The sequence below is a fragment of the Eubalaena glacialis genome, chromosome 13 (assembly GCF_028564815.1).
Source record: "Eubalaena glacialis isolate mEubGla1 chromosome 13, mEubGla1.1.hap2.+ XY, whole genome shotgun sequence".
Lineage (NCBI taxonomy): Eukaryota > Metazoa > Chordata > Mammalia > Artiodactyla > Balaenidae > Eubalaena > Eubalaena glacialis.
In genome coordinates, this window is record NC_083728.1 from 71,060,238 (window position 1) to 71,084,995 (window position 24,758).

General features: G+C 42.9%; 1 protein-coding gene and 1 pseudogene across 2 annotated transcripts in view; one reads left to right on the plus strand and one right to left on the minus strand.

The window, feature by feature from the left end:
- Positions 1–225: 225 nt before the first annotated feature.
- TMC7 (transmembrane channel like 7) overlaps positions 226–24,758 on the minus strand; it is a 54,864-nt gene continuing 30,331 nt past the window's right edge. For both annotated transcript variants that reach the window (XM_061210266.1, XM_061210267.1), the window contains 11 exons: positions 24,210–24,355; positions 20,395–20,542; positions 19,184–19,357; positions 17,778–17,935; positions 13,827–13,944; positions 13,425–13,522; positions 11,586–11,772; positions 9,460–9,590; positions 5,414–5,569; positions 2,805–2,883; positions 226–1,947 (listed from right to left, as the gene is read on the minus strand). In XM_061210266.1, the coding sequence (XP_061066249.1) occupies positions 1,873–1,947; positions 2,805–2,883; positions 5,414–5,569; positions 9,460–9,590; positions 11,586–11,772; positions 13,425–13,522; positions 13,827–13,944; positions 17,778–17,935; positions 19,184–19,357; positions 20,395–20,542; positions 24,210–24,355 (1,470 nt within the window). In that variant the 3' untranslated portion in view covers positions 226–1,872. The remainder of the gene's footprint in view (positions 1,948–2,804; positions 2,884–5,413; positions 5,570–9,459; positions 9,591–11,585; positions 11,773–13,424; positions 13,523–13,826; positions 13,945–17,777; positions 17,936–19,183; positions 19,358–20,394; positions 20,543–24,209; positions 24,356–24,758) is intronic.
- Positions 15,736–16,410, plus strand: LOC133104465 (mitochondrial fission factor-like; annotated as a pseudogene).

Here is a 24,758-nt window from a genome sequence, read left to right on the forward strand (position 1 = left end):
TTAGCAGCATTTAACTAAAATGAATATATTAGCATATGTCAGTATAATAATAGGGAAAGAAAACAGAGCTTCCATCGCGCGCGCGCACACACACACACCACAGAAAACTTGACTGTTCTCAGAAGCATGGTGAAGGCAAGAATGTTACACATATAAATTCTCTAGGCAAAAATGCCAACAATTTAGAATTTTTTAAAAGTGAGGATGGAATGAACTTTCGTTTGTTCAAAATTCCATGATACTAGTTATTAGACTTAAAAATTCATAAACCTTAACAAGATAAGAAAAGCTTGAAAAGCTCATCGGTTTTATAGGTATAAAAATATCCTGTGTTAATACTACCTGTAGAAGAGCAGAAAAAAAAAAAAATTGTTTGGCAAAGGGACAAGTATACAGAAATATGTTAACTATGGTGAGCTTCTCAGAGCAAGGAGTCAATCATTTTTGAGTAATGGGGGGAGGGGGTGAGGGTGGGAAATATTCTTCACAGCAGCAGCTTTCTAAAACCTGCACCCACCTTTAAATTCCAGGCTACCCCCAGGAAAGGTTTAGAGCCAGTGAAAGGAAGGAAAACAATAGAAGGAAGGCACAAACGGTCCGTTACAAAACTATAGTACTTTGAAAAAGATTCTGAAGGTATTAGAATGAAAACTGCTTACATTAAACCATAATCTAGGCTTATATTAAAAGGTTTAAAGCTATCAATTTCAGGTAAGCTTATGATGAGGTATTTATTGCATACGGTTTTTATGGTAACGGAAATTTGAGGAGATACTCTGCATGTTTTGTAAAATAAAATTAAAAATTTTAAGCACAAGAGAAACAACAGCCCTTAAAAATATGAATATGTATATTTAAGACGCCAGCATTCAGTCTAGTTCGGTACACCGGCATAGGCTGGCCTGATGCTGCAACCCACATGCCAAAACACTCAAAGACTCAACGGTCCTTTCCAGCCTGGCTCCCAACCATGAAGTGCCATTCAGAGACCTCCGTGCAGGAAGGGAAACGGCCTTTGGAAGACTGAGAGACAAACTTTGCCTCTTAATCTTGATGGCACTCTGCCAAGTCCCCAAACCCAGGACTAGAAGGACGGAAGGTTTGTGGATATCCAGGCCCTTAAAGGCAGTTTCCCCTGAGTAACAAAGCTGTAGCAAAATGCCCAGGAAGCTACGAAATCCAGGCTGCCATCCTGCCGCTGTTCCCCTCCTCATAGGGCTCAATCCAGGGCACTCAGGGCCTTGCTTATTCACACAGCAGGAAGGGCTTTTCTCTCCTATAATATTATTCTCATATTACATATTATCATGTAGCTGAAATTACATAACCATCCTCTTCATGCTCCCACCATCTGTTCCAAACATCACAATTCAAGGGTTTCTCCATTTAAAAAAAATCGAGTCTCCATTTTAAGTCTACAGAACCATCCTAGAGAGTCACTACTTCTTAAGGAACACTTCTCAGCCTAAACCCCCAGAACCTGGCTCAAAAGAACTAACCCAGGCTCATGGATAGATGACCTCTACAGTTAACTTTAAAAGACAACACAAATAAGCTTGTAAAACTATAAATGGTCTCTCCTCAATTTTGGTTGAAAAGCTTCAATGGCTTCAGTGTTTTGGTCGAGCCTGAGCTGCTGGGCCTCAGGCAAAGACAGGGTTTTGAACCTACTTTTCTAAGTCCCTAAAGCATTAAACAGGGGCTGGGTTATGTAAACACAGGCACTGGAGCTGCACGTATGGAGCCACTTTCAGGAAAGGCCCAAACTCCAGAAAAATATATTTAAAAATTTCTGCTAAAATCTCAGGTGGATGGTGTAGGCTGGCAGTTCACCAGGCCAGCCTGCAAACCGCACGCTGCAGCATCTCCCCGTCAGTCTAGCCGGTTCCTCATATCCCTCTGGGCTTCTGTTAGTTTCTGGATTAGGTAACGCTTGTCACGACTTTCCTAAAAACACAGACAGGTTCAAGAGCACATTCAATATATTTGGAAACAAATATCATTATTTCGACCTAAGAAATTACCTATCAGACTTGGTAGGTAATAACCACTGGACCATGGCAATGGCCTCCAAATTCCCTCTTTCACTATTCCTCCCTCCCCAAGCCCTGGTCCACAAAGCGGCCTTGTAAAAATGTTCGTTTAAAAATGAACATCAGACTTTTACTTACCACCCTCCAATGGCTTCCCATCACACTCAGAATTTAAACCCAAACTTCCCACCAGAGCCCTCAGGTGATGCTGTGACCCCAGCTATGCTGTGACTCTAGCATCGCCTTGCCTCTCCCCATCATCCTGCACCCTCCGGCCACAGCGCCCTTCCCCCTGGGCCCAGGAGTGCCCGGCTCACTCCTCGATGTACCCTCTGCCTGTTACTCTCATGCCCAAGACCTCCCATAATTGGCTCCTTCTCATCATTCGAGTCTCAGCTCCACCGTCGCCGCCTCCAAAGAGGCCTTCCATGGCCACCATCTCAGCAGCAGACGGTCCACCCGCCACTCTAACTACCTCTCTGTATCATCTTCATACCAGTTATCACAATTGGAATTTATCTTTTTTTTTAACTACTAAGCAGCCTTATCTCTCTTCTTCACCTGTGTATCCCAGCACAGTATGAAGATACAAATGTTGAGGGAATGGATGAGTCAGGGAATGAATGGAGCTGGAGGGGGCCGAGCCTGAAGGCAGGGTTCTGGGGGAGTGGTGATGGGAAATCCCACCCTCTCCCTGGGAAAAGCTCCCCATTCCTTTCAGTGTCCTGGGTAAATGTCCCAGCCTTGCCCCTGGGACTGGTGCTTCCTTACCAGGGACAGCTGCTCTCGGAGCTGGATGACCACCCGCTTGTGCGCTCCTGCTAGGGCGATGAAGTAGAACATAACGAGACTGCAAAGAAAGGCAAGAGGTCACTAGGGAGTTTGTACCATCTGAAGGCCACTGGAAAACAACCCGACACACTTTGCCTGGAACAGTTTTACTTTTGTTAGAAAAAAAGAAAGAAAACCCTCATGTCTCCCAAGCAGAGGGCATCAGAAACAACCAGAGGTATACATCTGAAACTAACACAACATTGTAAATCAACTATACTCCAATAAAAAGAAAAGAAAAAAAAGAAAGAAACAGCCAGAGGGGTTTTATTTGGCAGGGGCAGCAGAGACTGATTCCTGCCTTGCTTTCTAGAGTTAATATTAAAAGCTGCTGATGCTCCCCTGGCACACACAGGAGACGGGAGAGAGGAGGAGACGGGCCAGAAGGTCAGCTCAGCACAGAAAGAACTGGCTGTGGATGATCATTGTGGAACCTCCCTGGCCTCAGTTTCCTCATCTGTAAAATGGGGATAATAGAGGAAAATCCAGTGATAACAAGCCTAAGATAATACAATTTTGAATAAAAGCAATTGGTTCCTGTTTTCTGTGCAGGGGAGGTGGCTGCCTGTCCAGTCTCCCCAGAGAGGGCTGAGGGCCACTGGAATCAGTGATGTCAGTCTTCTCTTCTGGAAGTCCTCATGGCCAAGGACAAGAATGACCCCCAAAGATGTGGAAGCCAGATCAGGTAACCACCACCAGATGGTGCCAGCCAAACCACAGCTGGGGTGAATCGATTAGGATGGAACCGCTGGACTCTGGGATCCTTGCAATTCCAGGCTAACTGGCTGCAACCCCACATCATTTTATTAATATCAAAGGTATCCTGCCTTTAACAAATGAATTTTTTAACCCCTTTCTTGCATTATGGTGGGGTTTTCCTCTAATAATATCTATATCGTAGGATAACTGTGATGACTGCATGAGTTAATACATGTAAACTACAATCAATTCCAGTGATTTGTGGTAGTCCTCTTCTGTTCCATAGTCTCCAGGAACACTGAACCAGTGCCCTGAGGGGAAATACAGAATAGGTTCCTTTATGCCCCTGGTCACAACATTTTTGTCAACTGATCAATACTGTGTTTTATGTTTCTTGAGAGAGAAGGTTATTAATACATAACCCTGTTTCTGTTTCAAGACACCTTATTTAATATCACTGAACTCACAGCCAACAGCCCATGACATGTGCCTGAATGAAGCTTATCTAACACACATATTTTCTTCATAAAACCTATCCCAGCCTTCTTGCACTTAGGAACCCTGGACGGCACTTCAGCTCTACGCGTGAACAGTGAAATCACCAACCAAAAGCACAAAATGCAAGAAACATCGCACTAAATGGATCACAAAAAGGACACTAAAGTTACAGTCTGAGCTATGGTTTGAATATTTGTGTCCCCCTCAAATTCATACGTTGTGAAATCCTAATCCCAAGGTGATGGTATTAGAACGTGGGGCCTTTGGGAGGTGATTAGCTCATGAGGAGCCCTCACAAATGGGATTACTGCCCTTATAAAAGGGACTCCAGAGAGCACCCTAGTCCCTTCTGCCATATGAGAATACAGGAAGTCTGTAAGCCGGAAGAGGATCTTCACCCGACCATGCTGGCACTTTGATCTTGGACTTCCAGCCTCCAGAACCGTAAGAAATAAATTTCTGTTGTTTAGCCACCCAGTCTATGATATTTCACTATAGCAGCCCAAATGCACTGAGACATTGTGCATCAGGCAACTCAAATTTTTTGCTACTCTACGCATGTCTACAAATAATCACCAAAAAAACCACCATTAGTACTGATTTTTGGGTTACAAAAATATTTTAGCTAGTAAGCACATTTGCAATACAGAAAAAAAATATGCAATTTATGAATAATGAGAATGGGCTATAATTAGAACAATGCCTAGTACAAAGTAAGTCCTCAACAGATATTTGTGATTAGAATTACACTCAAAATGAATCACTGCACAAAAACCCTCGTCGCCCCTGCACCCAACACTTGTCATTTACCGAGCCTTCACTAAAGGCCAGGTCCTCTGCTAAGCACTTCACCATGTGTCCTTCTTCTCACAGCCCTACGAGGTATGTGCCATTCTTATTCCCATTTTCCAGGTGAGGAAATCGAGGCTCAGAGAGGGTATGTGATGACCTGAGGCCACACAGCTTGTAAGTGGTAGAGCCAGGGTTCAAGTGCAGCTTCTAGTCTGGTGCTCTTCTCTCAGCCCAGTTATCAGTTCCTTTTCCAAAGAGCAACTAATTTTGTGAATAATCAGTAATATAATAATAGGCAACATTTATTGGGTTATATTTTATAAGTCAGGCTTCTGGCTAAGTACAGATCCCCATTACAAGTGGGATCTCCCTGAACCTGCTCAGTGACCCTCTGAAAGAATTACTATTGGTATTATTTTGACATCTTACAGATGGGAAAGTGCGGCTCAGAGAGGTTTGCTACCATATCAAGAGTCGCGGGTGAGCTCCATTTTCCAGCGGAGAGGAGCCCACCAGCCACAGTGGAAAATACCCGCAGAATCCAAGTGGTTCTCACTCACCAGATGATCATGAAGAAAGGCACTGCGAAGGCTTCCGACGTGATGCCATGGACCAGAGACTGCAGCGAGCTGGGGAAGGTGCTCACCATCTTGGGGACCACCTCCCAGGTGGTGTTGAAGTTGGTGAAGGGCCCACAGGCTTTGGAGGAAGGGATGCTACCAGGACACAGAGCACGGGGCTCAGGGCCAGGCCTGCAGCACAGGCTGAGCATCCCTCCTCTGCGTACCCACAAAGCTTTGTTAACAGTGACCCACAAGGATCTGCCTGACCTCATGGGCCTTCTGGAATATTCTGGTCAAAAATGCTTACCCTGGGGCTTCCCTGGTGGCGCAGTGGTTGAGAGTCTGCCTGCTAATGCAGGGGACACGGGTTCGAGACCCTGGTCTGGGAAGATCCCACATACCGCGGAGCAACTAGGCCCGTGAGCCACAACTACTGAGCCTGCGCGTCTGGAGCCTGTGCTCCGCAACAAGAGAGGCCGCGATAATGAGAGGCCCGCGCACCGCGATTAAGAGTCGCCCCCGCTTGCCGCAGCTAGAGGAAGCCCTCGCACAGAAACGAAGACCCAACACAGCCAAATAAATAAATAAATAAATAAATAATAATTAAAAAAAAAAAAATGCTTACCCTGAAATCTCAAGTCTCTAGACCTGACTTCCAATTTATAGGAAATTCAGGACAGAAGGTCAAGTTTAAAAATAAGAGTTACCATATGATCCTGCAATCCCACTCCTGAGCATATACCTGGAGAAAACTCTAATTCAAAAAGATACATGCGGGCTTCCCTGGTGGCGCAGTGGTTGAGAATCTGCCTGCCAATGCAGGGGACACGGGTTCGAGCCCTGGTCTGGGAAGATCCCACATGCCGCGGAGCAACTAGGCCCGTGAGCCACAACTACTGAGCCTGCGCGTCTGGAGCTTGTGCTCTGCAACAAAAGAGGCCACGATAGTGAGAGGCCCGCGCACCACAATGAAGAGTGGCCCCCGTTTGCCACAACTAGAGAAAGCCCTTGCACAGAAATGAAGACCCAACACAGCCAAAAATAAATAAATAAATAAATAAATAAATAAATAATAAAAATAAAGGAATTCCTTTAAAAAAAAAAAAAAAGATACATGCACACCCATGTTCATAGCAGTACTATTTACAGTAGCCAGGACATGGAAGCAATCTAAGTATACATCAACAGATGAATGGATAGGAAGATGTGTGTTGTGTACACACACACACACACACACACACACACACACACACAAAATGGAATATTACTCAGCCATAAAAAAGAATGAAATAATGCCATTTGCAGCAACATGGATGGACCTAGAGATTATCATACTAAGTGAAGTAAGCCAGACAGAGAAAGACAAATATCCTATGATATTGCTTATATGTGGAATCTAAAAAAAAGATACAAATGAACTTATTTACAAAACAGAAAGAGACCCACAGACATAGAAAACTAACTTATGGTTACCAAAGGGGAAGGCCGGGGGGTAGGGATAAATTAGGAGTTTGGGATACACACTACTATCTGTAAAACAGGTAACTAACAAGGACCTACTGTATAGCACAGGGAACTATACTCAATATTTTGTAATAACCTAAAAGGGAAAAGAATGTGAAAAAGAAAAAGCCATATATATACGGCTGAATCACTTTGTTGTACACCTGAAACTAACACAACATTGTAAATCAACTATACTTCAAAAAGAAACAAGAACCTGTTACTTGAAGACAGCTACTCTGGTGATATTTTACAACAACAATAAATTGAGCACCAGAAATTAAAAAAAGAAGAAGGTCAAGTTAAATGACACTGTGAGAAAGCAATCAGACAATTCCAGAATGTGGGGACGGACTCTGCCCTTCAGTCTCTTAATTTAGTGGTGAGGAAACTGAAGAATCAAAGACTAAGGAGACATCGCAACCGAAAGTAATGAGTAAAACTTGAAAGATCTTCATTTAAAAAATAAAGCTATAAAAGACTATCTTGGGACTGGAGAAATTTGAAAATGGCAGGAATATGATATTGGCATTAGTTTTCTTAGGTGTGATAATGTTATTGTGGATATATAGAAGGGAGAATGTCCTTATTTTTAGGAACTGCACGTTCAAGTATTTAGGAATGAAATGTCATGATACCTACAACTTAATTTCAAATGGTTCATCATCACGCACACAAAAAACGTATGTATATACAGAGAGAAAACAAACGTAGCAGAATGTTAACAGTTGGGACAGCCAGGTAAAGGGTATATAAGTTTTCATTGTTGCTTTTTTCAACTTTTCTATAGATTAAAAATTTTTCAAAATAAAAAGTAGGGAAAAATAAAATTACAATGGAAAAAACTAAATTAAGGCTTACATGAATTGCCTACATTCTTATCATAAAGTTCTGTGTAGGAAATTTTCCACTGCAGCCCTATTTTAGGGATAAAAATAGATTCCTGGAAACAACCTAAATGTTGTTTAAGGAAATGGATGAACAATTTATGATCCATTCATACAATAGAATAAAGAACCACTGAGAGAGAGACAAACACATACAGATATGACTGTCTTAGACAGAAACTAAGTAGTTAGGAAATAGAATTGGAGAATGAACTTCCACCATATACTCTTTTATACTTTTTGAGTTCTGTTCCATGTGAATGTATTTCTTATTAAAAAAATCAAAGCTAAAAATTAACTTTAAAAGAATGAGAGCTCTCTATGTGCTGGCCTGGAAAAGGGCACAATATAAAGTGAAAAAAAAAAAATTAAGCTGCCAAACAGTATTATTCCATATGCACTAAAAACACATTTTTCGTAATAAATTTCTGGAAGGGTTCATAAAATGTTAACAGTGGTTACCTCTTAGAGTAGGACTAAGAGGTGAGAACGAGGAGCCATATTTTCTCTTTAATTTATACCCTTTTCTGTACTGCTTGAATTTTCCAATATATGTAACATACTACTATTACAATAAAAATATATAGACTCAATTTAGTTAAAAAAATAATAAAACCTAAGAGAGGAATTCAAAGTTCTAGACTTTTCATTTAAAGATTAAGAAATGGAAAAAAATAAGATAAAATAAAATAAAGATGAAGAAATGGAATTCCATGACACTGTAAGTCCAGGGTTGGCAAACTATAGCCCACAGGCCAAATCTGGCCCACAGCCTACTTTTTTTTTTTTTTTTTTAGTATTCATTTAGTTGCACCCGGTCTTTGTTGCCACATGTGGGCTCCTTAGCTGAGGCATGCATGTGGGATCTAGTTCCCTGACCAGGGATTGCACCTGGGCCCCCTGCATTGGGAGCGCAGAGTCTTATCCACTGCGCCACCAGGGAAGTCCCAAGCCTAATTTTTATAAATGAAGTTTTACTGGAACACAGTCATGCCTGTTAGTTTATATATCATCTATGGCTGCAACATAGATGATATATAAACAGTTGAGCTGAATAGTTGCTATAGAAACCATATGGCCCAGAAAACCTAAATCATTTACTCTCTTTCCAGCCTCTGGTATAAATGGTTAGAACACTAGGGAGTCGCATCACTGGCATTTGAACCCTCAACTTCCCATCCTCAGGACTGAGCATTTCTGCTCTCTCCAAATTCCACACTAGACACTACATTCCTTGTGCCATGGCTGAATTGTCTTTATACCCCTAGCAGCTAGCACAGTGCTTGGCAATAGAAGACACTCCAAGTCTTCTCAATGACCATGTCTTATCTTCATAATCAGAAACAAAGAAACAATCCCAAAGGGGACTAGAAGAGAGATACTAGGAAAAGCGATCTGGGTAGAATAGAGCCAACCGACACTCTCAAACACAGTGAGAACCCTGCAAGCCCAAGTTCAGAAGTGACCCAAGGTATTCCAGCATCCAGAGGGAGATTCCGAAACAAAGGTGGGCCTGGCGGAGCCAGGAGTGACTTACTGACCTCTGCGGGTGGAGCACTGTGAGGAAAGCCAATAAAGGATGCAATGAAGCCTTGAACATAAAAGACGGACGTGTCAAGGAGGGAATGTTCTAGAAGACAAAGTCATATTTACCGTGTCATGCTGATTGTCAGAGGTATTATTGCCAAGCACAGCCCAATCAGCAACACCAACAGGAAGAAGAAATTAGAATTAGATGCTCTGAACTGCCTCGGAGAGGGTCTGCAGGTGTAAAGAAGACTTATCTAAGGGGAGAGGAAGAAAGAGGAAAAATTAAGAGCACAGCTTCCTTGAGGATAAATGAGCACAGTCATGTATTATAGAATGTAAATCGGTATAATCTTTCTAGAGTAGTCAGCAGTATAGACCAAAATTTTAAAAATGGGTCAAAAAATAAGTATATGGATATTTACTGCTACAGTTGTTAATAACAGGGAATAACTGAAAGCAACCTAAGTAGCTACCCAAGGGGTTCCTTAAAGGTTGAAGTGCATCGACACAATGGAAAACCACATAGCCCTTAGAAAAGCTTTATATCCTACACGGCACTGTGAAATGAAAAGGGTAGATTCCAAAACTCTGTACTGTATGATCTTGTTTAAGTTTTTTTTTAGTATTTTTTTAACATTTTACTGTAAATTTCTTTCTTTTTTTAGCTTTATTGAGGTATAATTGACAAATAAAATGGTAAGATACTTAAGAGCGTACAATGTGATGATCTGAAAGAATTCGAAAAGTATTTATTCTCTACAGGGGTTTAAATATGTACTAAATATATACACACCAAAACAGGAGATATTTGCTTGAATTTTACAAGCATATGTATTTTTCCTATATATTAAAAATAAATATTCCCATTGAGGGAAAAAAGACTTGAAGGAGAAATCAGGTGGGGACGGGGAGAGGGGTACAGTAACAGGCAACCAATTCCTCCTTAATGTTCTAGAAAGCTACAGCCTCGGGAAGGGGCATCAAGCTCCTGTGACTACAGCAGCTGGAACATCTTGTGAGCCGAGGGCACTGAGCACCAGGGACACTTGGTGTCCTGTTAGGGTGTCTGGGGGCAGGTGGCCAGTCAGACTGGGGTGTCAGACCTCGGTCCAGTGCCTGTGACCCATTCCATTACCCCTACGCTGTCTTTACTGGGCTACACGCTAGGAAACCACTGCCTAACATATTTTCTGGAAGAAGAACAAGTTCCTCTGAGTTTTCTCGCATCCATGTCTCCTTTGGTGACTTCAGCCAATTTAAGTTTCCAAATGAAAGCATCAGAACATTCTTCAAAGGCCAAAACACCCAGGTAGAAAGTATGACCCAATTCAAGGCCCTGCCTACTGGATTAAGAGCTTAGGCTCTGGAGTGAGGTAAACCTGGGTTCAAATCCCAGGAGTCATTTATAAGCTGTGTGAGCTTGGACCAGTTACTTAACCTCTCTAAACTTCAGCTTCCTAATCTATAAAATATGGTTACTAGCAGTGCCTACTTCAAAGGGTGTGTGTAAGCATTACATGATAATCTATGTAAAGTGTTCAGCAGAGCGGAGGTACACAGTATTGTTATCATCGTTGTCATTATTATTACTACTATTATTACTTCCATTTATGAATCCTCAGGGCTTGGCATAATAGGTGATCAATAATGTCGGGGGTTATTAACAGAGGCTACCTCTGGAAGAAGGGATGGAATACATATCTGTATTGTTTAAATGTTTACTAGTGAGCATATATTGCCTCTACAATAAAGAAAAAGTTTGGTTAATAAGCCCAGATAAGTTAGTCCCCTATAGAGCTACTTCACCCATTAAGCACTTAGTTCAGGTACAATGCCTAGGGCCTGTGAGCTGTTTGAGCAGCTACACAAGTAATTGAGAACTGAAAATAAATGCACCAGCTCCAAAATCCAAACAGAAAACTACAAAACTTTAGTTAATAAACCTTTTGTTAAACATCACCAAAATGAACCACTGTCAACTGATAGATCAATTGCAATGCAACTCTTAGTTACATACAAAAAACATTTAAATCACAGGAGCAAAATCATTCTTAACAAAACTCTCAAAATGATAAAAATGTGAAAATCCATTCAGTCTTTTTTCCAGAATAAAAATATGTATCAAATAAGGGATGCAATTTTGATACATCTAATGGAATGTGGGTGGGCTCCAAGCATATGTGTGCCGAATGTCTTGCAAGGTCAAGGATGGTCTCGGTTACTGACCCCTCAACCCCACCTCTCCTTACCTCTTTCACGTAAAAGATGATAATGAACTTCAACGTTGCAACTGCAGGAAGAAGGGGTGAGAAGAAGGCTCCGATCCAGCAAATGGTTTGCCCATAAACGATCCCTAGAACATTATCAGGGATAGCAAACTCCTGCTGTCCCCAGCACCGAAACAGCTTCCAAGAGGAACAGTAGGTCACCAGGATCCTGGAAACAAACAGGACCATTTATCACCAGGACTACAGTGTCTGCCAAGGCCACAGAACCACATCCACAAAATTAGGGCTGTTTCCACACATACTTCTCATGGAAACTGGTTAGTCATATGTCTAGAAGATGCAGAATATAGCGAACTCTGGAATCATTAACACCAGGGTCCGAGTCTCAGATCTACACTTTATCAGCCAAATCACGTTAGATAAGGCTCATTTTTCTCATCTGGAATGTGAGGGGATTATAGTACAGCCTACTTCACTGCGTTGTAGTTGACAGTAAATGACACGGGCAGTCTCTGTGCTCTAGTTTGCCACTCAATCCAAAAAGTATTGAGCTATTGTGCATCCACACAGAAAATGGCTTATGAGGACCCTACCACCTTGCATGCTACTCCCTGGAATCCTAGAAGCTTTCTACAAAAACCCTAGGACCAGGGACCTGAGATAAACACACATAGTTGTTCACTGTAGCACTACCACATATTAGCAAAAGTACTGGAAACAACCTAAATGCCCATCAGGAGGGGCTGCATTGACAAATCAGAAGCCATGGGTACAGTGGAATAACATACAGTCCTTAAAACGAGAGAGGAAAATCCACGTGCCTTGACAGGGAAAGTTGTTCATGGTAGTTTGTTTGGGGGAGAAAAAGCAAGCTGTGGACCCATGTGGATGTACCATGATCCCATTTGTGGGGTAAAAAAGAACACTTCCAGCAAGACTGTGTGTTTACTCACACATGTATTTATGCAAATGTGTGTTTTTATTTTTAAGGACTGCTGGATCTACCCCAAAGCGTTAACAATGGTCACCTCCGTGAAGTGGGGTGGGATTGGGAAGTAGGGGTAAGGTAACAAAAGACAACTCTCACTATTCTCCGGATTTCTGTATTTATTTGTTTAAATATTAAAAAACTTTAATCCGCACATATTCACATCATATTTGTGTAATTTTTTAAAAGGACAGTTTCTTTTTTAATGTTTACTTTTAAGGGCTTACTGGATTTCTGGCATATACCAGGAGAATTTGTACATGTGGGTAAAAAAGTGATTAAGTGAACAGGGTTTCACTTAAGGCTCAAGGAGATGCTGAGAATAATTTTTTTTTTTTTAATGACAGAAAAGTAATGATAATCCTGATGGTGACAGTTAATGTTTTGTTGAGTTCTGTGGCATGGAGTGTTCTTAGTACTTTTATCTGCATTTTGTCATTTAATCCTCACAACAGTGCTATGAGGTGGGCACTGCTACTATTCCCATTTCACAGGTAGGAAAACAGGCACAGAGCTTAAATAACTTGCCCTCAGTCACATGACTAGGAAGTGACAGTGCTGGGTCTTGAACCCAGACTAGGAAATGTGGTATCCACTGCAGCCCGGAGGGGCTGGCAAGATGTCACCCCACGGCAGCCCCGCGGAAAGCAGCACCATTTCTGCTTCGTGCTGCCTTTCAATGGGGCACATCATGGACCAGGGGGAGGTGATGGTCTGGAGCTTTTTCAAAGTCACCAATGGCCGTCAGTGGTTCCCAGGATGCGGAATCATCCAGCACTTTGTGAAGAGCAGCTGTGATGGGAACCTGTGGTGGGGATGAGGGAAAGGGTGAGGGGGTAGGAGGAGATAAGAGGGGTACCCCTCACACTTACTTTCTAGGAAAATCCACAAAGAGTGTCACAGCCAAGATGATGATGAGGTCAAAGATCATCAGCTTGTACATTTCCTGCCCAACTTGGGTCTCCCAGCACTGAAACCCAGAGAGAAATGAGCCTGACTTGGAGCAGAAAAAGCCAGGTTCTCCCAATGCCATTTCCAGCCCCCGATCCTGCTGCCTCTGGAAGGCATCAGCCGATGCTCCTCTGAGCTCCAGCACAGACTGTGGTTTTCAAGCCCTTAGAATTAGAAGTGCCTGGTGTGCCAGACCCTGCTACACAGCAGGAATGAGGATCAACTTGGATTCAAACCCTTGGCTTCATGGGCTGTTCTCTCGACCCTAATGCTACTATCCCCAAAGGACCCCCCGAGCAGGATGCCCATCCCCGCAGCCTCACCGGGTAGAGTTTCTGGTTGTAGCCACAGAGCTCACACGAGTAGTTATCGCAGGATGTAATCTTGGAGCCCAGAGTGAACACCAACACACAGATGGTGGCCAGTCGCATAAAGACACACCTGCAGGGAAGAGGGTAGGAGGGAGGATGGGAAGAGGAGGGCTCAGGGCAGGCGGGCCCCTTGGAACAGGGCTGGGGTGCAGAGAAGCTGCCTTTCTTAACAGCAAACCCACAAATGGGCACAGAGTTTCTGTTTGGGATGATGAGCAAGTTCTGGAACCAAACAGTGGCAATGGTGCCACAACACAGAGCACGTACTTAACGCCACTGAATTGTGCACTTAAAAGTGACTAAGATGGTAAATTTCATGTTATATGTATTTTACCACAATATTTTTTAACTGGCAGAGAAAAAAAAAACAGATCAGAAAGCTGGGAACTCCTGAATCCATGATGACGTAGCCACGCTGAGAACAATTCCTGGAAAGAACTAATTGAATCTTCTAAGTATCAGCTTTAAGAGATGGCTGATATATTGAGAAGTGAAAAAAATACACTGCAGAGTTTCACGTAGATACAATCCTATTTTTAAAAGAAAACAAAACGTGTGAATGTTGGCAGGAACAACAGGAACCGTGCAGATGAGGGTTGCTGGGGGAAAATGGATTCAAGAGAGGAGGGCAGAGGGCTCATTTTTTTTTTTAAAAAAGAGGCTTCATCTATTGTTTGGTTTGTAATAAAAAAAAAAAATGATATAGAAACATTAAAAAGTGTGTGGGTAGGGGAGCAAACCCACACCAGCCACCTGACATGCTGTGCCTCCCTCGGGGCGGACGTGAGTACCTAGCACCACCGAAGAGGTTTCCATAACTAAAAACTGAAACGGAATCTAATAAAAAGTCTGAATCTACATTTGCGGAGGGATACAGGAAAACAAAAGACACCATGACGAAACAATGAACTAAATCCAAAGTAGAGAACATTCTATAGGACAAACACCTCAGTTTCTCCCACAAATCAATAGCATAATACAATGGGGGAATTCTTGAAAGAATAAAGAGGACTTAAGAGGCATAACAACCCAACACAGGATGCGGCCTTTCTTTGGATCTTGGTTTGAATAAACCAACCACAGAAAGCCCTCTGCAACTCCATCAGGGGACTGACTTAATTCTGTGAGGTGTGATGACGATTATGTTTAAAAAGAAAAGTTCTTGTCACTTAGAGATATACTGAGCTGTTTACAGGTGAAATGACATGTTGCCTGAGATGTGCTGAAAATAATCCAGCAGAGTCGGGGGGACCACATGAAACAAGACTAGCGAAACACTGGTAAATAGTTGAAACTAAGTGATGGGCACACATGGGGGTTCACTATACTGTCCTGTTTGAAAATTTCCAAAATAAAAAGATTTGTTTAAACAAAGATGCAAATGCCATCTGAGGCATTTGAGAAGCAGACAGAAAACATTCCAGGGTCACAAAGTCCCCACCTGGTCCTCCTTAACTCATGTGTGTTAATTCCCTGGGCCCAGCTTTACACCTGCCATTTCTTTATTTTTTATTTTATTTTTTTAGGAAACTGAATATTTGTTTAGTATGAGAAGAGACATTACAACAAATTATAAAGAGTCAGTGGTAGCCCGCTGCGGGCCTCTCAGGCCGGTGATCTGCCCGCGCGCCTCCATGGCCCACGGCCTCTGACAGCGCCCACCCGAGCGCCCCGGGAGCCGGCGGGCAGCGGTCCTCGCCGGGGACCCTCCAGCGGGCCCAGGGGGACAAACGTGTCTCTAAATCCAGCACGTGCATATTGAAGCAAGTGAAAGGATTTAATACGAAGCACAGAAGCAGATAATGCCAAAAAGCAAGCAGTAGTCGGTACACATTTAGTGAGTGGGGCAGCATTTCCTTCTCCCACTGCTGCTGAGATGGCGGAAATCAGTCGAGCTCAGTATGAAATGGAATACACCGAAGGTATTATTAGTCAGAGAATGAGGGTCTCGGAAAAATTAAAGGTAGCGCCACCAAATGCTGACCTGGAACAAGGATTCCAAGAAGGAGTTTCAAATGTTAGTGTGATTATGCAGGTTCCAGAGAGAATTGTTGTAGCAGGAAATAATGAAGACATTCCATTTTCAAGACCAGCAGATCTTGACCTTATACAGTCAACTCCCTTCAAACCTCTGGCACTAAAAACACCACCTCTTGTGCTTACGCTAAGTGAAAGACCACTAGATTTTCTGGATTTAGAAAGACCTCCTCCAACCCTTCAAAATGAAGAAATCCATGCAGTTGGCAGGCTAAAAAGAGAACGCTCTATGAGTGAAAATGCTGTTCGCCAAAATGGACAGCTGGTCAGGACTGACTCCATGTATGGCATTTCAAATACAGATACAACGATTGAAGGAACCTCAGATGACATGACGGTTGTAGATGCAGCTTCATTAAGATGAAAGATAATCAAACTAAATAGACGTCTACAACTTCTGGAAGAGGAGAACAAAGAACGTGCTAAAAGAGAAATGGTCACGTATTCAATTTCTGTAGCATTCTGGCTGCTTAATAGCTGGCTCTGGTTTCGCCGCTAGAGGTAACCTCAACTCTCAAAAATACTGTCTCAACAGATGGAAATATAAAGAATTTGCAAACGTCTTTGTTTCTGTCTTTGCGTTGCATGCCGTTTTACAGTCCACACCCTGAAAATGTATTTCTCCCAGAAAGGAGGTGGGGAAAGACTTATATTTGCAGAAGTAAAGGTATATTCTGTCACTTGACTGTATATAGTTTTAACCAGTTTTGCCATAACACCTACTTAAAATTCTCCCTTTGCATGTTTTGTAAATAGGATCTAGTTTGTTTTGGGTTTTTTTAAGGAAATTTTTTGCCTCATCAATCTGCACAGCTAATTCTATGAATGGGAGAGAAAAAAGTGTATAGAAAATGGATTTAGAGAAGTGTCTGTAAAGGAAAAATAATACTTTATTTTTAACGAACACTGTTAGATTAAACCATTTAGTTAATAGACATTTTTGCATCCACATTTCAACATTAACACTACAGAAGTCATGGTCTGGTGTCAGATTTAATGAACTCAAGCCACCTCATGTTTCATGATCACCTTCAATAAAATAATTCCTAACATTTTCAGCAGTTTATCTAAGATGTGGGCAAAATGTGCATTTTTATTTTTATTTTAGTTTTGCAGATGGTTTTCTATAAAGTACATTTTTACTAAGTCCATGTGTGAATGATTTAAAAAACTACAGAATAAGGTACAAATGTAGTGTATTTAATAAACTGTCAACCAAAAAAAAAAAGAGTCAATGGTAGCGCACACAGTCGGTGACTGGGCCACATTTTTCTCAGCACTCACTCCAGCAAGTCTCAGGTTCCTACTGCAAGTTCCTACCGTAACTCTCCTCCCAAGGCCATGCCTGGGCCTAGTGGGGTAGAAGTGTGAGGGAGTTAATGACCCTGGGAGCCAGCCACCCTTAGGCAGGGGAGGACAAATACTTGTTGGAGGACAAACACTCCTGCATAGGAAAAGTCTAAGATATTTTCCACGCAAACTCCCAGAGTTGTCCCATAGGACTGAGCCCCAGTTGCAACTTGCCAAATAACATACCCTTTATAAGGTGCCGTCCCTTCTCTCTCTCACTTCCTCACTCTCCTGCTTGTATACACTTGTCTTTCTAACATCTTCAGAGCAACACTTCTTCCAAGGGCCCCACCCTATGCCCTCAGCTGTCGATGTGCTAATACATGAAAAAAATATAGACACTCAAGTCAAAAAGATTTCCCTGCATGTGCAAACTCTGATTCATTCATGCGGGCTGTCTGAAGGCTGAAGAGGATTCTTGGCTCAGCAGGGAAAGGTACCACAATGGATTAGCAATGTCTGCCGTGGGCAGGGGAGGGGACAAGTGGTGACTTGCTTGGCACGTCTAGGCATTACCTAAGGATTGTCAGCCGGATCTCAAAGCCTGGGGAATAATCCTCATAGTGGATGATCTTGGCAAAGATTATTGGGGTGATAAAATTGGCCAGCGTGATCACAATAGAAGGCAGGTACAATATCAAGAGGTTCTCTCCAAAAACCATCTTGTCAATTTCCTATGAAGATAACAAAACTGGTCAGGAGTATAATAATTTGCATCACAAATGAACTGACCTTAAAAGAACTCAACTATATGTATGTCAAGTCATATGCTGAACACCTTAAACTTATACAGTGTTGTATGTCAATTATATTTCATTAAAACTGTAAGGGAGAAAAAAAACCCAAACATGTTTAGCAAACAAAACAAAACATTTGTTTCGTTCAACATGGCACCTAAAACTAAGCCATCTCCTTCCTTGGGTGTTCAAACAGAGGAACCATGATCTAGTACCATACTAGAAGAAAACTGAGCTCTACTGGATTTATTAAGGTGAAATATAAAAAATCCATGTATTCTGTATCAATGGGCAATTTAAAGCATTTTCAAGGCTGAACTAATTGACTTGGAACAGCCATTCTCTCCTTCTTTCATAATAACAGACTATTTAGTCACATATATGGCTATCTGAGATAAAACTAAATTTCCTAGGTAATTTGACTGTCTTCCTAGGTAAATGGCTCTCTGACTAAATTCTGGCCAAAGGGATATGAGAGGAAGTGTTAAGTGCAACCTCCAGGTCCTGCCCTTGAAGGGAAGGGGTGTGCTCTCCTCATCTCCTTCACTTCCTTCCCATTGGCTAGAATGTGAATGTGGTGAGCTACCCGGTGCCATACAGAAGAAGACCACATTCTAAGGATGGCAGAGCTACAAGATGGAAGGAACTTGGGCCCCTGATGATTGATTTCATGAAGCAGAGCCACTAGACCAACCTGGATTTTTCTTTCTTTCTTTTTTTTTAATTTGTTTTGGCTGTGCTGTGGGATGCAGGATCTTAATTCCCCAACCAGGGATTGAATCCGTGCCCTCTGCAGTAGAAGCATGCAATCTCAACCACTGGACTGCCAGGGAAGTCCCCAACTTGGATTTCTAAAACCATTGTTATTTTAGGTAAACTGAGGCCCCAGCTAGTAAGCTGTGCAGCTGGGGATTAAATCCAGGCAGTCCAGCCTGGATTTGAACACTGTAAACTCCAGGAGGAGGAGGTACCCCAAACACTCTATTTTGGATGCTTTTTTTTTTTTTCTATTGAAAGTGGAAACTAGTCACTCTGATTTTAGGTTCTCTGTCATATCAGCCAAACTTATATCCCCATATGTAAAACAGAATGATGATAGTATCTACCTGAGAGGTTTGCAATACACTTAGCATACACAATGTCCAATGGGACTAAAAGTTAAATTGACTTTCACGGAGCACTTACTTTTTTCATGTGTTCTTGAGAGAATATAGTCGCTCTATAGATTGCATAAAAGCATGCCGCTAAAACAGCCAGCACGATACAGTTCAAAAACAGTCTCAAAGAGTAAATCCGTATCGTCTCTTCTGAGGTCCTTTCTGCTATTTTCTGCCGTATTCTTTCTTCCTCCAGATCTGCCTGAGAACAAAAGAAAGCTCATTTGTGAGCACTGGGATGAAGGGATATTTAGGGGTGGAAACTGTGACTCACCATCATACTCTCCCTCTCCATCTTTAAAGTTTCCTAAATATTCATCTCCCCCAGGATACCCTCCTGGACCAAGCCCAACCAGTTTCCATGTCTCCTAAAGGCCTAAATGAAGGCAGACCTTCTATTTAAGATTGAAATTAGACTCCACAATAAATGTGAAAACAGAATTATAACCTATTCAGGACATTACCTATATGTTACTATTACCTATATGTTATTTCTTTAAACAAATAATACACTTCATTTGATTCCTTCCATCTCACTTCATTAAGCTTTTGATATCATTGCCTCCTCCTCCTTTTTTGGGTAGGTTTGATCAAGATGCTATTTGTTACTCCTTTTCTCCTGATTAATTTGGAAATTCCGCTTTTTCATATTCTCTCCACTCCACCTTATTAGCATAGCATTCTTAGTCCTATTTCTCCTGGTTTAAGAGATGTTTATGACAGGTTCTCATCAAGCAGAAAAATAACAGTACAAACCAACAAGGACCTACTGTATAGGACAGGGAACTCTACTCAATATACTGTGATAACCTGTATGAGAAAAGAATCTAAAAAGGAATGAATATATGTATATGTATAACTGAATCACTTTGCCACACACCTGACACTAACACAGTATGGTAAATCAACTATACCCCAGTAAAATTAAAAAAAAAAAAGAATAACAGTTTTCTTCAACTAGGATTAAAATAAGTTTTCTAAATTAAAACAAAAACAAAAACAAAAAATAGTACAAGGTGATGGGGGAGAAGGGAAGATACCACCTCTTTTCCCAGCCCCAGTTCACCAGCTTCATGCTTGGGGCTAAGGTGATCAACCCCAGGAAGTGGTTCTCTGCAAAAAGCTCTTGAAAACTACATAGGGCTACACAGCTAAGCACTGGGGACAGCCTGGCCCCCACCAGCTCCTTTGCAAGCTGTAACCCCGCCTCCCGCCAAGAGAAAACTGAGTGGCACTCACTCGGAGCTCGTAGCGCAGGCTGCTGTGCCTCAGGTCCGCCATGCTACGGTTGGTGATGCAGAAGTCCCAGCCCGCAAATATCTTGTTGCAGTAACTCTGGAAGTGCTCCTCGCTCCGGATCAGATTACTTTTGAACCCTTCCACCGACCTGACCCCAAAACACGTTTATCGTTCTTATAAGAACAACAAAATACAGGCCCATGGATATGCTTTGTCTAAAATTAAAGTTACACATAGCTGCATCTTCCACCCATTTTGACATGCTTGGTCAAGTTTTGGATCGTTCTAAATATGTGGCAGCTAACCAGGCATCTCATTGTTGAAAATCACTTCCTTTCATCCATTCAATGGCTTCTTTCACAGCTGGAATAAAATCCAAACTCTTTTAACACACCCTAGAGGTCCTGCATGACCCTGCATGGCGCCATCTTTCCTCCCATAGGGCCACTCTGCTGTAATGACCAAGGCTTTTTTCCTATCCATAAACACACAAACCTCTCCTCCAGCCTCAGGGTCTTTGCACTTGCAGTTCCCTCTGTCCTCTCCTCTTCCCATGGCTGCCTCCTTCTTATCCCTCAGTTTTCACTCAAATATCCCCTCCACAGATTCCCCACCATCCCATCTAAAGTTGTGACTCCTACTTCAAGTCAGTCTCTTTAATTTCCTTCACAGCAATAACCTAATCTCCAATCATCTCATTTATGTGTTTACTGCTTGTAGCCCCTTACCCTGACTAAACTTTAAACTCCTTGAGGGCAGGTACCCTGGCTGTCTTCCCACCTTTATATCCGGAATGCCTAAATATAAATATGGCCACTATCCAACTGATGGATAAATGCATGAATAAATGACTTAAATAGTAAAATAACCAAATAATTAGCGAGCACCTGTTTTGGTCAGATGCAACTCTGTTGCACAAGTTCATAATCATTACTCATTCAAATGCTTTCCTGGAAAAAAATACACTCTGGCACTTGACATAAAAATGTCAAATGCCACACACTCTGTAGACAAACCAGGGTATTTTTAGGATTTGCTACTGAGTTGTGAAGACAATAGAAATGAAAGGAATTATAGCAATCAGTTGTTCTGCCAAAGGTTCACAGCAAAGAATTTATGTCAGAACCAGCTGGGGTGCTTTTCCAAAATGCAGACTCCCGGGTGATTTCATATCCTGAGATTTTTAATTCAGTAGGTCTCATGGCAGGGGTGTGGTCCAGAAATATGCTATTTATAAAGCTCCATGGTGATTCTGAGGTCCCATCCCAATTGAATGGTCTGATTTAGACCAAACCTCCATTTTACAGGTGAGAAAGCTAAGATCTAGAGAAGGGAAAAAGTATTTCCCTAGATCCAAAGAGCTAGTGGCAGAACTGGGGCTAGTACAATGATGACGACAATGATGATGATGACGATGATGATTTTAATTTAATAAATGTCTAAGTGCCAGGCCCAGTACTAAGTTCTTCACGTGTCTTGTTTCAGTTAATTCTCCCAACAACCCTTCTAGGTGTGTGCATTTCACAGACAAAGAAAATGAGGTTCAACGAGGTGAAGCCATATTTGAACCTTGGTCTCTTGACCCCTAAGTCCACCCTCTTTGCCACCCTGTAGCACTTCCTCCTCCCTGGGTAGGCCGCTCCCGATTACTTCACAGCCACCCTCCCTGCAGGCTTCCCCACGAAGCAGTCAAGGCCTGGAGGCGCAGGAGCTCGAGCAAGACCCGGAGGTGGCTTCACTGTTCAGCTGATAAAGCTTCTTCTTCAGGGCCCCTTCCAAGGCCCCAGGAGCACCTCTAGCAATGTGTTCATATGGTCTTGTTTTGATTTTTTATCATTTACCAAAGATACTGTCATGTTCTTTGTCTTACAGAGGGCCCCTCCATACGGTCTACATTGCCGGTCCATAAGACTTGGATCTGCCCTTGCCATGAGCACACAACAGCAAAGCCAGAACCCCAATCAACCAACATTTGTTTACCAAGCATCTCTCAGCCCTCAAAATGTGCCACTGCTCCTCCTGTCAGTATGCTGCCCGTTTCTGTGGGGGATGGACACACACCAGTTCATTTTCATCTCATAGATTCTGACTCAGGATACGAGTGCCCAGCTGGGCTCTGGGGTTTTCTGGGTGGTGGTGAACCCTGGTCTCCATGGAGGACAAACTCAGACGCCAAAACCCTGGTCTCTTCTACACCTGTGATAAGGAGCTTCACAGCCCCATGGCTTATAGCACTGGCCGGCTCTCACAGGCACAATGAAGCGGGGAAGAGAGGTGCCCATCCAAACATTCCCCTTGGGGCAGAGACAGTAAGCCGTCCATCAGGAATGGGTGGTTCTCCTTTCATAGTGTAGCGCTAGTGCTGGGAAGTGGCTGCCAGCCAAGGACAACATTTCCCAGCCTCCCTTTCAGTGAGCCGTGGTCATGTGACTAAGCTATAGCTGATGGAATGTGAGTGACGTTCATCACTCTCAGGCTGGAGCCCAGAAACACTTACCACGTGATACTCCTCCAAGGTCGTTTTCCCTTCCAGCCCTCAAGAGGAACATCTTAAAGCCACATGCTGATGATGGCTGAGCTTCAGTCAACTTGAGTCCCAGCAGGACTGAGAAAGAGTCTTCCACACTAACCTGTGGCCCACTAAGAACTTCATGGGAGAAACATATACAACTTCTATCGTGTTGGGCCATTGTACTTTTGGGGATAGTTGTTTGTTAAAGTAATTTAAAGTAATTAATATTCCTCACTTTTCTTGGGAATTGGCACCTCCCACTAAAATGCCTGTCTACCACGTGAAATGCCACGTTCGCATATGACCCTAACCCACTGGCCACAACTGAAGGGTCAGGATTGGGTACCTGAATGAAGCAGAGCCAGCAAGTCTCTTCAAAGGATTTCTGAGCCTGTGACCCTGGGAGTACACATAAGGAAGCTGCCATCAGAAGAATCAGAGATGCAGGAGCCCTTGCTTTGGGTTGTTTTGAATCCATTCCTATATCCTTGTCCTTCCTGTAATTTGGAGTTTCCTCCCTTCCTTGGTTCTCGCAGCCACTCAGTTCCCCTTTAGCCCAGTTAGTCAGAGTTGGGTTTCTGCCACTTGCAACCCAGAAGAGACCTGGTTAGCATATACACTGGATCAAAGATAAGGTTGGTGGGACTTCCCTGGTGGCGCAGTGGTTAAGAATCCACCTGCCAATGCAGGGGACACAGGTTCAAGCCCTGGTCCGGGAAGATCCCACATGCCGTGGAGCAGCTGGGCCCATGTGCCACAACTACTGAGCCTGTGTGCCTACAGCCCGTGCACCTAGAGTCCACGAGCCACAACTACTGAAGCCCGCGCACCTAGAGCCCATGTTCCGCAACAGGAGAAGCCACCGCAATGAGAAGCCCATGCACCACAACGAAGAGTAGCCCCCGCTCGCCGCAACTAGAGAAAGCCCGCACGCAGCAACGAAGACCCAACGCAGCCAAATATAAATAAATAAATAAATAATAATAAATTAAAAAAAAAAAAAAGGACTTAGGCTTGATAGGTTTTTAAAAAAAAAACAAAGATAAGGTCGGCAGAATGGTACTGGCAAATGTGTTCACTGATGATTGACTGAAGACTCTGGGCTGCTACTCCAGCTCCCAGATGCTGCCTCCATCCTCCAGGTGTCCACAGCCTCCAACACACTCACAAACCTTTTTCCACAAAGCTCAGCCCTGCACTCTGCTCATCCTTTGGGCAATGGCTCTTGGAGTCCACAGACCTCCACGAGACTCCAGCCATCAAGAATAATTCAAAGAGAACACAATGACAAGATAAACTTTACCTTTTCACTATCCAAAGAAGGCTCAGGGCCAGGTAGGCAACTGTGCTTAACACATAAGCCAGAGGCAGATCATAGATGAAGTTCTGAAATTTCACCCCGTCAATGGTGTAATGTCCATAAAAGAGGCAGGTATCCTCCAGGAAACCCTGAAACAAAGCCAAGGGCATGAGGTCAGATTGGTGAGTTGACTGCAGGGAACCAGGAAACCAGTCTCTGCCTCAAGGAACTCACATTCCAGTGTCACTGTTCATCCCTGAATTCCCCAGAGACTGGAAAAATTCCAGATTTGCAGCAACATGGATACAACTAGAGATTATCACGCTAAGTGAAGTCAGAGAAAGATAAACACCATATGATATCACATACGTGACATCTAAAATATGACACAAATGAACCTATTTATGAAACAGAAACAGAATCGTGGACATAGAGAACAGACTGGTGGTTGCCAAGGAGGAGGAGGTTGGGGGGAGGGATGGAGTGGAAGGCTGGGTTAGCAGATGCAAGCTATTGTATATAGAATAGATAAACAACAAGGTCCTACTGTGT